The following is a 14,640-nucleotide window of genomic DNA, read 5'->3' as shown; positions in this document are numbered from 1 at the left end:
AGACTGAAAATGTGTCGAAAAGGAAGTCTTCCTCAACCGGGTCAGCATGCATGTCCACATCATGATTGGCTGCTGCCCTTTCGAGCAGTGCATGAAAACCTGCTGAATCCTCAGTTGGGGATGCACGTGCATTAAAGAGCTGGGGGTCCTGCCCCACACTTTGGGTGCCTTGGTCACCTGTGTCATCATATGAATCCTGTTGTGCATCAGGTTCGTTGATAGGGAAATTGTATTGCTCGTCCTCATCATACCCCTCACCCGCAGAGTGTTCTGGTGAGGGAGTAGGGCTCCGTCTCGGAGGAGGCTGGATTAGTTCCGTGAGGCCTGAAGCATCAAGGGGCACCCTCTTCTTCTTTAGTGGGATGACATATGAGTCCACCGACTCCGAAGTGATTTTCCTCTTATAGAGGGTCAGTTTTCCTGTGTCAGGGTCGATGAAATGCTCTGAATCATCCTCAGATTCGAGTACCCGACGTGGAAGAGGGCCAGCCGGTGAAGAAATCACCTGTTTCGGCGCCGATTTGGTGGAAAAGGCTTTCGGCGCCTCCTTCGGTGGCAAAATAAAGAGAAGTTTCCCAGAAGGTTTTGCTGGATTGTCCATTTGCGGCTGCGGTGATGGTATCGGAGCCGACGGAGCAGAGGCCTTCTCCCTGATTCGCTGTAGTGATTCGGCGATGGGGGACGTCTCACTCACAGGCTGTTTTGGCGCCGTCGAGGATGGTCTGATCTTTCCCTCGGATCCGACGTCTTTGTGGGCTTTGTGCGCTTTGGGCGCGGATCCCGTCGTCACCGACCCCGATTCCTGGGACCGGGGCGTCGACGTGCCAGTCTTCGATCCGTGCGCTTGCGTAGCCTCTTTGGAGCTGGCTTTGGCGTGCTTGGACGGCGGCGCAGCTGTCGATCCGTGCCGACCATCTTTCTTAGAGGACCCCTCCTCTGGCGTCGATTTCGATTTTGCAGCGGCGGAATCGACGGACTTTTTTGACTTCTGCGGACCGGAGGTCGACGGAGTCGATGGAGTAGCGGGCACAGTCGTCTTTGCCGGTACGGCAGCCATCTTAGGGACACTCGAGTCCTTAAGTTTCAGTTTCGTTTTCGGGTCGGCCATCTTAGGTGTTGTCGATCCCGATGGTTTCGGTTTCGGTTTCGAAACAGTCTGCTCGGCAAGTAAGTCCGTGGCCGGGCCAGAAGGCGGGGCCGTGGCTTGCGGCAACGGGTCTTGGGTAAGGCCAACAGGCGATCCCGTGACCCGGTCGGTATCCTCGTAACCTTCGGGGCAGAGCTCGTCCCCCGAGCTATCTGCCGCGGCCCCATAAATCTCATCGTCGTCTCCTACCTCGTCGACATATTCAAGGCCTTGACCCACGACTCCGTCGTCGTCTCCCGGATCCGCCTCGACCTCCGTCTCGGGTGGGGAGATTTGAAGATGATGACCCTGGTCCTCTTCTTCCTGGTCTCCGAAGATGTTCTCCGGATCCGGGGCCGCTTGTCTCGCTTCCAAGCGCACCGCGCGCCGAAGCTTGAGAGTCTTCTTTGAGCGGAACTGTGCACATGCCTTGCACTTGCCGTCGTCGTGGTCAGGCGAAAGGCATTTGTTACAGACGGGGTGTAGATCGATGTGTGGGTACTTGGACCCACAAAGCGGGCAGTACTTAAACGGGCTCCGCTCCATGTCCGAAAAGTTTTGCAGTCGTGTCGCGATGAGAAGGCCTCAAAGTTCTGAGAGCGAAAGAAAACTCCGCTTAGTCCGGCTCAGAGAGACGGAAGATTCGAGACCGTGCGCAGACAATACCGACGCAAAAAATCGAGGCCTTTTGGCCGCTAAAAGTAAGTTTTTCTCGGTTTCGACAGACGTCGAGACCACATCCGAACCCAATGGCGGAAAAAAACAATCTGGGGATGGAGCCGATGCCCATGCGCACTGTAGTCCAGGGGAGGAGCCACCCATCTCAGGATACTTCGAAGACTCTTCCAGGACAACAATGTGCGATCATCCGGACCCAACACTAGGCGGCGATCTAATGCTAAGATATGAATTTAGCAGCCCACATGCCTCGAACACTTATTTTCTCAAAGTATTGTAACAAAGAAAATGCACTTGGATATACAGAAAAAACTGCTTTTCAGAAGCACCCCACTCCCCCTTTTGGTTTATTTATGGATTCTAAGCATCCTGTAACCAAGGGAATGTCATCCATGCCAGCCTGCTATACAACCAGGCACTCTATGCGTATGCCTTTGACAGGAAGCAGGAGCCATCATCCCAGAGACCCAAGCTCTAATTGAAAGTAACCATGTGTGCCTGTTGCAAATAAGTTTTTTTTTGTGAAGAGACCTGTTTCAGGCAATTTCCAGGGTCACTCAAAAGGCATATTCTTCTCAACACTCAACCAATAGATGTCTACAAATGAGAAAAATATTGTGGAACATTTTTTCAAGAGGAACAGAGGTGGCTCACAAAGTGCCCTAAAATCCTTCTCTGTCTATATTAAGATTGCATTTCCCACAAGGTGAACAGTGGAAGTTGGCAGGAGAGAAAGAGCCCCATAGAGCTAGTGTTCACTTTGCAATGGAGAGTGGAGCATGAGGGGCGTAAAATAAGTGTCTAGGCATTTCTTTGCTCCAAGGCCCCAGACCAGTTAATTTTAACAGGGGGTTCAGGTCTTCAAAATGAATTCAGAACTAAATTGGACAACATAAAAATGTAAGAGCAGAATATCTGCTTTCACAAATACTTCTTTCCAGCCTTCAAAATATTCATCAAAGGTAAGCCATGCTACTGTAACACCCAAGTATGGATTTCTTAGAACAAACAACTTTCACAGTTTTTGTTAATTCACTTTTATCACATATAAAAAGTTTACAAAAAACTATTTCCGCACTGTCAATCAAATAAACAATACAAGGCTTTCATTCACATAATACAAGAAAATGCTAAGATTGGTAAAAAAATATTTTACAATGTGTCCTCACTTCACTAGCATGTCAGTTCCAGACTGAAGAAATGTACTGCATTGTAGTCGAAATTCATTAAAATACACTTGGTCGAAACAACGCACAGCAAGTCTACTTTTAGGAGCACATTAACAAATTCTATATTTTACTCCATCCAGAAGAGTATGAAGCTGCCCCATTCACCTCTTACTAATAGCAATTGACACAAAACGTACAATAAATGCAAAACTATTTTACATGAAAACAATAACAAAAGAGGACTAAAAAGAAGGACGAAAGAAGAAACCTTTGTCATTCTGAGGGAATATATAGAAAAGTATAATATTCTTGGAATATTAGGCAGATAGTGCTTAACTCTGTTTTCATTCTGATGCATGAAAGACACGGTACCTTAGGGCATGTTTAGATGATATTTTAAATAAAATAATAAATTAAGAAAACGAAAAGACCGCCCAAAAACTGCTCATAAAAAAGGGTGTAGCAAAATTATTTAGCTCAATCACTGCTGCAAACTGATACACATGAGTGTTGTAGAAAGGGGGTGTTCATGAATATTAGCTCATTTTATTACACATACATGTAAAAGAAGGATTACGGTTTACTTGAAAAAGATTGCACTTAGGCTCCAAACTGTAATCTGTTGCCTAGGTTGTGTAAGAATTTTAGGTGTTATCCAATTCAAACTTTAAAAATGGAACAAGCCTTACGGATTGAAAATGCATTTCTTTTCTTCAGCCTCCATAGTGCTTTGTCCACGGTTACCCAGTCTCTTTTAGAGTTTCTTCTATTACCTGCTGTACTCATCTCAAGAGCGTCCTTTGATGTTCGAATGGTAGGAAACCATATCTGAGGCAACTGCAGGGGACACAACCCACACTAAAGTCCCCTAGAACTTTCGGAGACCTCTAGGCTTTTTAGGACGGCATCCAGTCGCCACGGTCTCGATCCTTCACCTTCCATTTGTCTTAATGCAATTTCTTTGTATGAAATCCATCCACAAAACGAAAAATTGAATGAGGAACAAGTCAAAGGCAGATTTTGGAAAACCCCTAAAATTTGGCAGATGTTAAGACTTTACACATTAGGAAGAAGAGTTCATCAACTTTTATGGAATATTGGCAGCAACATATCAGGGCAGAACAGATACATACATGAAAATAAGATGCAGCTAGCAGCAGGGTTCAAAAGGCATCTGAATTCTTTGCCAGTTCATCAGGACTTTGGAATACTTGCTCCCATTGATATTGGAATGAGCACCGGGGTTTAAGTCATGGGACCCCTGCCCTTATATTCAGTGCAGAGAGGCATACGCACTTGGTAACATCCAGAAAGGTATCTGAAGCGTTAATTCTGAAGTTTCAGTCCAAGCACCAACAGTCTACCCAAAATCTGTTTTGGTTAAATTGTTATCTTGAATTTTCAGATAGAGTGGACAGATCAGATCCACTTTTGACAATTACATCAACGCTAGATAACCAATTCCACAGAAGTGCTGTAAGACATCCAATCTGGTGCCACCACTTGCAATGTGTTTTCAGTGTAAAGAAAATCACATAGGTTCACTTCAGAAAAAGCCACGTAGGCTCACTTCAGAAAAAGATCCAGAGTGGGTTGTGTGGAGTTCCTTGACGCAGTTGAATCCTTAGATGATGGATTTGTGACCAATCGTGAAACCTTTTTTTTCTTATGCAGAGTTTGAAGGAGGGGGCGGATTTCTGTTAGGTTTGTCTGAGTGAGACAGTCAAGGTAAATATAGTTCATGGTAAAACAAAAAGTAAGGCATTCACGTGAACATTACATCTGCATTCAAGATTACTGTTCCCACATATTAAGTCTTATTTTCGAGCATATCAACTTAAACTTTAGAATAAATTAAACAAATTGAGAGGCAATACTGTTACATACAAATTAAATAATTGAGAAAGACCGAAAACCAGAGAAAAGTAAAGAAAGCAAGTGGCCAAAACAATACAAATAATATAAGTAAATAGAGCAGCAAGAGGAAGAGATGTCACCATTAAACCTAAACGTGTTGAACATGGTATGGGGATGTGCATAGTACCAGAGTGGTTTTGAAGTACAGCATTCCATTCAATAGTGCTGCCCTTGTAAGTTTCAGCTACAATTAATTTCTTTTGAAAGTTATAAAATGAGTCCGTTTTAGTTACTTAGAAAGTGCCTTTGGCATGCAACAAGCTAGGCTGTCTGGGAAACAAACCTTAACAGCCACGTACAAGTTTTAGGCTCATTTTGGAAGGGTTGCCTTCCATGAGACAAAGGTATTACCTCTTTGGCTGAGAACTGGCATATTCAACTAATTTGGAACAAATACCACCAAATTGATTTCAGAAGGAGCAATCGAATCTAACCATGACTCTTTGCAAAAATGATTTACTAACCAGTACTTTTGCATGGGAATGGATTTGAAAAGTAACTGGGATTAATTGTAGAGTAAGAGACACTAGTGGAATGCGTTATTGAAGTTGCTGGTAGAAAAATATTATTTGATTAAGCAGCAGCTCCTTTGAGTTACATATATATTTATTTGCCTTCTGCTTTTGACACTACCTATAGGTCAAGGAATAAACTGCAAAATTGGGGAATTCCAGAGGGCCTTGTGGCACTGATAATTCAATTACATGAAGAGTTGAGGACACAAATTGAGTTGGGGAACAATGGAGGTCTTTCAAGGAAAATTGAAACTTCCAAAGGCCTGAGGCAAAGTTGTATCCTTGATCCCCTTTGATTTTCCATATACATAGCAGATATCCTCCGCAAATTAAAGAAAGTGAAGTATTTTCCACCAAGACTGGAACAGGTGGAAATAATGCACGTATTTTACGCAGAAGATACTATCATCCTGGATCCAACCTAAGTGGGTAAGCAGAGATTGTTAAAGGTCTTTAGTCATTAATGTGTCAAAAACAAAATGGTGTATTTTAAATAAAACAATTAGGCATAGGTTATGGTTGAATGGGCAACCGATTCAGTTTGTTTCAGATTATAAATACTTGGGTATGATTTTTAGTTAGAGCCTCAAATTCAACTCACATTTTAGAGTGCAAATGCCTAAGAACAAGCAGGTGTCTGCAGCACTGGCATGACTAGAGCTGGCGTGCCCACAACGTGGAATAAAACTGAAAATGAATAAGGAAAATGTTTTAACTGACTGAGATCCACCATAATCTATCCAGTAAGTACAATGCATAAGAATAGTTAGCTGGAAGGGAAGGATAAGAACAAGAGTTAAATAAATATTCCTTCAACATAGGATAATGAAAATTAAACGTCCGGAATCAGCCTCTCAATAAACAACGGGGCTTAATGGTGAATATACTTAAGGTATGCAAATGAAGTGGGGCTATATACTGTGTATGTATGAATGTCAATCACAGCATGAATGAGGGTATCCCAACAGTTGCCGTAATGGGCAACTACGCTTTTGAGTGTAAACATGGATGTCCTGCATCTGGAACACAAAATTAGCAAAGGGAAAATGTCTAGTACAACTATAATAGACTGATGCAAGAATAACAATCCTAGAATGTAATACATGAACTTGTTACATAAAAACCTACATTCGCATCTATGAGTAATGTTTTTGAGACAATGAAGCCATTTGCACTATAAGTCTCCTTAAAGTGATAATTAATCTTCCTGCACTGAGGTTTTAAATGGTTTTAAGGTTTTGTAAACGTATGCCGAGGATGAAGAGTGATATTGTTTTTCTTAAAATTGCTTTGACAGAATTGTTTTTAATTGTCCTGAGGAAGGTGGTGCGCACAGCAGGATCCACCCAAACGCGTTGACTTGGATTTACTTGATTGTACTTTTAAATGTATTGTACAAATTTATATTTGTTGTGAGTGTTTTGACAATAGGTATGTACAAAATCGAACAACAGTGTTTAACCCCTTGACCGCGGCGAAAATTCCGCCGCGGTGCGGGTGATTTACGATGTGGGCGTGGTTTGGACGGCACCCGGCCATCCTCCGCACACGCCCACCGTGACGTCGGACGGCCGCCGGCCGTCCGACGCATGGAAGGTTTTAAATATACATATGAACATCCACTAAAAGAGACATATATATTTGTTTTTAATGACAAATTTATTTTATGCAATTCTGAATTACTTTTATACAAATAAAAATTTTGAAACAATACATACACCTTGGCTACGTAGTATATATAGCTTTAGAATGTAAGTGCTCTTTTTGGTGGTTCCATTTGAGACGGGGAGCGCTGAGTGCATGAAAAATTATGTCATTTAAATCACAGTGTGACTTTCATTGAACTTGTCTGGAGATCTTTAACTAACATTAAAACTCCATAAAATCTAAGGCATAGGAACTCAAGGGAACTTTTTGCGTTTGTTGATGACTAGAGCTGGGTAATAATTGTGTGGAGATGTTGAGGGAGGCCTATAACTGGAAAACAATAAGTGTGTTTTTATATGGGTCCGAATTCTTGAAAGAGGAAGAAATACAACAATTGAAGTAATTGAAACGAATATCTGTAAGTCGTGGTTAGGCTTAACTAAGATTTCAGTTAATGCAGCGATTAGACAGGAGTTGGGACTTAGAAGTATTAAATATAAATACTTTCAAATATTTTTAAACTACTGGGGAAGAATGGTATTAGTTGCCGAGGGCATGGTTAGGTATTTATTGAAACCCTACTTTCAAACTGAGACTTCACTCCTGTGAATGCAGCCTGGAGGAAACTTGAATCCAAAAGGGTCTTTGAATAATGTTATGCTGCAAAATGCAGTCAGTAAGGTTACAATTAAACCCCTCATTAAGATTTCTGCTACACTGTGTGAATATAGGGAGTGTGGGACACACCTCAACTTACACATTTGTACGAGACCTCTGTAAAAATGCAGCAATATTTAAAGGATATAAAGGCATGGGGGGCTCAACAGTGGATCTTGCAGTTGAGGCTGGGATGGATGCAATAGTTTATAGACTACCACCCTCCCAAAAATCCCTTTCCTTGTACTGCAAGAAAGTTTAGAAATTACCCATTTTGTAAAAGTGGCCTATGGTCAATTAAGTAATCGGTTTGCTCAGTATTTACAGATGAAGGAGGCTGCTACTCCCAGGTTTTAGGGATACAGGTATTAGGTATTTTACTACATTGTTTAATTCAATTATGAAATGTGAAAATATTATGTTTTGCTACAAGCTAGGAAAATATGTTCAGGATTTAAGGACTTGTATTAGAAATAAGCATAAATTGGCGATTAGAAGATAGTACATTTATTTTCAATATAGTTTGTCACCAAAAGTACTTAAAAATTGTGATTGTCAGGTTAAAGATTATTTTATGCACCTTAATTCTGTACTGTAAGGTGTGGTTGGTGACTTGATGTTGGGAACACTTGGTACTTTGGATCTGTGACTTTTAAAAATAGGATTGATACAGTGTAGGTCACAGACCACTTTTGCATTTTAGCATCTTATTTTACCGTTTGGTTACTGTCTTGAAGGTGAATAAATGCCCCAGCACTTGGCACTTTTGATTAGCTCTCTTTTAAAAAACATAAGGAGGGCTAGGAATAGGTACCTAGAAATACAATGGGCATTTAAGGTGCAGTAGAGATTTTAAAATAAAATTGAGCAACTTTGTGTCATAAAGATAAATTGTCTTTGTACTTTATTGCCATATTTGTGCTAGCAGTTAGAATGTATTGACATGATAAGCGACATCTTTTATGGTTCACATTTTTGTTTTAAGCTATATTTTTATTTATGGGTGGAAAGAGTATATTATGTGTGTATTTTAATATGAAACTTTTGTTTGCGAAATTGGCATACATATCACACTTATTAAACGTACATACGTTGGAATGCAGATTTAACAACTTGCCAAATGAAGGCTCTGTGCAAAGGACCAAATACTGCATCATATTAAGAAATACGGACAATAACTTTTACAAATGAAGATAATTGCATAGATAAAAGATGGTGGCAATTTATACAACTGTACTAAGATTACATTCAGCTTCTTTCAACCCAGGTAATGATATTTTCTTCAGTGCCACTTTTTCTATGAGAACTGCATTGCCGCAGATACCTCATCGTTGAAACTCTCCAGTCGTAAGACTGGAGCTATATTTTCTGCTGATGTCCCCAAACAAAATACTTCGTGGTTCCATGAAGGCAAAATCAGTTTCTGATTTCCAATTACTTCGCTGCTTCAGAGAGGCAGGAAAGGGGGAGCAGGGCAGATTCAATATAACAGTTACCAACGGAAGAAAAACACTAGGATAGGAGGCAAATTAATCTGCGGGAAGAAATGGTATTTACAAGAAAACTATTAGCAAATCTCCTCTTCTAACAGAGACTTCTTCCTGCAGACTCCTGATCTTCCCATAGCAGTTCTCAGTATCAGAAAAGGAGCTTGAGGTAGCATGGGTGAGAATTCTGAGGAACTATTCTTGCTTAGTGAACTTAAATGGAATTGGTGTATAGACAGATATATATATATATATATATATATATATATATATGTAGAAACGCTCCAAACAGTGCCACAAACTGCAGCACCCTCGCAGAGAAAAACGGACACAAACTCAGGTAGCAAGTGCAGTGTCTTCAATTTTATTGTACTTCTTTCATGTGCAGCGGGAGTGCCATGGACCGGACGCGTTTCGGTGACCCTGTCGCCTTGTTCACCGGAATACAAAGTGTTTGCCATTGCACACTAAACTTTTTTTTTTAAACTGCAAACCACCAATCACAGCACTTTGTTCTGTACCATGTGACCATTATGTGAAGATCAATGGAAATGATCAACAGACTATCATACAGCATGGTGATTTTTCACATATGCCAGGATATTTGTAATATGTATTATCTGTGCAAATACAGTTTTATAATTACAAACGGATATTCATCATCAAAAACCTCGCATGTTCTGACCATTGTATATGCGAATAACATTGTACGTACCCAAATTATAACAGTACAAATACGTTAAATTGCATCAAACTATTCAGTGTGCTATGAAAACTAAAAGATGTGTGCACTAAAATTTATCAAAATATAGTGCCATAGCCAACAACATCTAAGCCTGTTTCTGCGCATGATGCAATTGTAAGTCGCAATAAGAACAACGGTCACCGAAAACATGCCTATAATAAAGAGCAATAGTCCCTGTCAACTGTATTTAAAATAAGCATATATTGTTGGTCACTGGTTAAAAAACAGAAAAAAAGTGCTGCAGTGCCTGTAAAGTGCAAAGTGTGAAGTGTAAAACTTCTATGTGCAAAATTCAATCATTGAATAATAAGTTCCCCAGCCGGGGAACCTGATACGGGAAAGGACAAGCAGACCTTAAGGACTAAAATTCATTATAGAGATTGTGCAAACATCATAAACCTGTACAAACGGATAAAGTGACTAATGCATACTGATTACCTGATGTCAGAAAAATGTCTTTAGATACATGTATATAAAGAATGTAAATCCATGGTAGGTCATGTCATAGTAAATAACGGGCGTTTGGTAAAATCAGATAAAACCATAAACTTATAATAAATTCATGCTAAAAACCACATTCACAAAACACCAACATTATATGACCTTAAAATCGATTACCATTTCTAACGTATTATAAAAGATTTCATGTATATACATATGTCTAATCATCGCAAAGCATATATAGTCATAGATAGTGATCCAGGTCTTCACAGATGTTAAGACCTTTAGGACTCTTGGTATCTAATTCTAAAATGTACTTTGTCTCCAATCGCCTGAGGGACTTTTCTCTATCGCCGCCCCTTTTATTCGCTGGCACACTGTCAATTACAAAATAAGTCAAGACATTGAGATTGCCTCCGTGCTCTGTCTTGACATGTCTTGCCACTGGATATATATACACACACATATATATATGAAAAGAAAGTTCCTCCTCAGCTTGCTCTGCGCTCGCAGACACGGCCTCCGCGCCAGCAAAGAATAAGGACCGGACCAGCAGAGTCAGCAAGATGGTATTTATTTAACAAAACAAAAACAGAACCAGTGACGCGTTTCGGGCCAAAAGCCCTTGGTCACGCTGCCGATAAACACGTGTCTGCTTTCTAGATATCCACAAGACTTCTTGCAGATTTTAGGATTATGTAGAGGTATCAGCAGGAGAGCATTTCCAATGGGAAAGAGCCTATGGGCTACGAATAGCAGAGTCGTCATGAAGGTTATGTGATCCTTTTCCCCATTCCTAACTTTGTGGGTAGATTCCACACCAATCGAGAATGACTGAGGGAGAAACAAATTGCTCGGAATATATCATCAAAACTGTTGCAGGGGGAAGCCATGAGACTGTAGTCAGTAGAAGCCCATATATCACTAAGGATACATCCGACACGTACATGGATAGAACATGACACTTCCTTAGTCCATGTGTGCAGAAGCCGGATGGATGTTGGGTTCCATGCATGGTGCAGCAAAGGATGACGGGAATTGACCCACCAGGCAATAGAGATCTCAACAACCACTTGCCTGTTGACTTGAAAAGTCTTGGCCAGTTGGTCCGTAGGATCCATGTTCCTAGTTCTATCAAGATAAAAAAAAAAGAAAAATCAAATTGCTCCTGACTGACTGACATTTACCCTCAGCCAAGGAAGCATGGGAACATTTACAAACGAAAAATATCGGAAAAAATATACACTCATTCTTCAGATGACACTCGGGCCATAACTTTGGAAAAATGGCAGATTCTTCAGAACATGCATCCTTATAGAAACAATAAAAGGTTCTGAAGTGCTCAGAGCTGAAAGCTCATTTGTGTCCCCATCTTACTTCATCATCACCTGGAAAGATGTTCCACATGAAAGGGGTCTTCAGCTGCATGATGTTTACAGCTCAAGACATATATACCAAGACTAAGATAAGGGCCTAAGAATTGTGTGGCATGTGAATTCAGAATAGATATCCAAAGTGAGTAACGTTTCCAGGAGGCTCGATACTGCAGTGAGATAAGCATTGCAAACTTCCACTTGCGCACCAGTGTTAACCAGGTAATGTGAAAAAGACATAAGGTCCTTCACTGAGCAGGTTGATCATTTTCGCTTGTGCTCAGTGGGGGAATCTCCGATATTTGCCGAGGTACTGAGGTGCATTAGAGGAGTGCGTTTTTGGAAGAGTGCAAAGGTTAGTACCTCAAGGAGGAACAGTCTTTTGCCTGTAATTCTAGTTCTGTCATGGGTATGCATTTTGAATATCTCCATGTACGGGCACGATGCCCAGAACATCATGGAAAAAACAATTTAAGTACAAAAACAGGTCTATAAGAAGCAACATTTCCTACTATATCTTTTGGTCTTAAAGTAGTCATGAATAGCCAAACAAACAATATACACTTGGGTTAAAACACTACTTAACTACCCTCTTTTTAAAAGCCCCAAAACTATGGAAAATGTAGCCTCTTACAGACTAAGAAGAAACAGGACCAAATTAAGACACTGCACCTTTAAGAATTCCAGAGCTAAGGAGCGTTCCCGTCATTCTATGCAGGGACTGTGAGGCACAGTCAGTTTTGGATGAGACAAGAGATATCTTATGCAGCCAAAGTCCGTACTCCAAAGTTCCTTTAAAAATGGGGCAGCGGGAGGATGGTTTATGTTTTCTGACAGAATAGCCACGACTGAGAACTAATGATTATAAGCAACAAACTTTTACTTCTCGGTCATGGGATTCTCTTCGATATCAATAACTAATTAGAACAGCAATCTAAAAGACGCCTCATTCTGGAAGAGGACGAAACAAAAAATGGGCAACCCAATAAACCTTTGGGGGCTTGGGTAGTATACATGATCAGGTAAAGATGCCTTCAAGGGATTCTTTTTAACATTTGAGTTAATGATATGTATAACATCTGAATTTTCTAAAAGCCCTAAATAGTGGCTTGTTACACTCGAATGTTAAAGTGAATTATTCAATTGTACAGCGAATCAAACGCAAAGCTAGACAAAGCTCAACAATAATAAGTGATAATACACGGGTGGATACTTAATAGAGATCAAATTTATATAAAAAATTGATGTACAAAAAAGGGTACAAATACCAATCACATACAAGCAAAAGCGACTAAAGTGAGTTCTTCTTCGTAAAGATCTATCATGAAACACTTTTGCCATAGCCCATTTCACATAATTGATAACAGGAAGAACATTATTGACATTACAATGTACAATCCCTGAAAGAATGGTAACAGAGAAAATGGGAGCGATTGTCGATGTTTCGGTCTTTGCAGTGAAACCATCTATAAGACCATCTTCAGGACGTAAATTCTTATTTGTACTGATGAACCTGAATCATAAGAAACCTAGTAATCTGTTCCAGAACCATATAGAGCAGCAACCAAAAATTAACAATGCTCCACACGACAACATTTAAAGGTAGATATCATGTTGGGGTAACCGCTCATCTCAGAATTCAGTTAAAACGCATATTGTTGCAAGATTGACAACTCTCGCATTAATCATGGGTTTCCAGATTTTTTTCGTAGTCCTAGTTGATCAGATCGAAACTAGTTCCCATTCTTTCAGGGATCCTCCGGGCAGATGTTTTTGCCACCAGGAAGGAGTCTTGATGGTAAGGAGCCCAAGAGGACAGTTTTGCAATTGCTCAAATGGAGCGCCAGGACTAGGTTAAGGTCCCACTGAGGCATGATGAAGGAGGAAACATATGTTGCAAACCTTTCGAGAACCTATGTACAATGGGGATTTGAAGAGGGGTGCGGTCAGGCAACCGCGGAAAGGTTGATCTAGCTAAACTTTAGCCCTTTAAGGTGCCCAGAACAGAGCCCTGATGGGCAAGGGAAGGATAAAGAGAAGGACCTGAGAGAAGGGGCAGAAATGGGAACAGCCTGTTTTTCAGCACACCATTCCTCAAACTTGCCCAAATGGCAGGCATCTACAGTTTTGATGGAGCGACACCTGGCTGCCAACATAACATCGCCGCTCAATGTCTACACATAAAGGCGGGGCGATGACAGGTTGAGGCGGAGAACCCCCCCCCCCCCCCTCCTGCTTCAGCGACAGAAGATCCTCCCGAAAGGGGAGCCTTATCAGAGGACCGATTGCCATGCTTGACAGCTCGAGATACCAAACTCTCCGAGCCCAGTCCAGAGTCACAAGAATGACTTGTGCCTGGTCGTTCCTGCTCTTATTGAGAACTCTGGGAAGAACTGGTATGAGCGGAAAGGCGTACAGGTGGCCTGAGCTCCACTCAAGGCGGAAAATTACTCTGAGCAAGAGTCGCCTTGGAAACTCTAGCACGCAGAACTGCGGACATTTCGCGTTCTCTGTGGTGCGGAACAGATCTAACTAAGGCTCTTCCCACTTCTGAAAGAGACATTGCATCACATCCTGATGGAGACATCACTCTTGATCCACTATGCATCTTCAGCTGAGTTTGTCTCGACCTGGCGTTCAGAGACCCCCCCCGATGCTGAGCCACCAGGGATATGCCCTGCTGCTCTAGTCCGGTCCAGAGGTTCGGTCCTTCCACAAATCTTCAGCCATCCAAAATACACTTGGCTGCATGCAATGGCTCCAGCGGCTCTTAACTTGGTCTGATTCCTGCTGAACGCGGAGGCAAGGAGAGATTGCAGTAATCCGGTGACCAGTGAAAGACAGAGAGCTTATGCGCATCGCAGCCTCACGATTGAGCTCCCAGG

General features: G+C 41.4%; 1 protein-coding gene across 1 annotated transcript in view; it reads right to left on the bottom strand.

Annotated features, from left to right (window-relative positions):
• Positions 1-2,828: 2,828 nt before the first annotated feature.
• The window catches only part of TRAIP (TRAF interacting protein), a 185,639-nt gene continuing 173,827 nt past the window's right edge, over positions 2,829-14,640 (bottom strand). Inside the window, exon 15 of the mRNA XM_078661235.1 lies at positions 2,829-4,683. Coding sequence (XP_078517361.1) covers positions 4,540-4,683 — 144 coding nt within the window. The 3' untranslated portion in view covers positions 2,829-4,539. The remainder of the gene's footprint in view (positions 4,684-14,640) is intronic.

Source organism: Lissotriton helveticus, chromosome 9, assembly GCF_964261635.1.
Source record: "Lissotriton helveticus chromosome 9, aLisHel1.1, whole genome shotgun sequence".
Lineage (NCBI taxonomy): Eukaryota > Metazoa > Chordata > Amphibia > Caudata > Salamandridae > Lissotriton > Lissotriton helveticus.
This window is presented reverse-complemented; position numbering and strand designations above follow the sequence as displayed.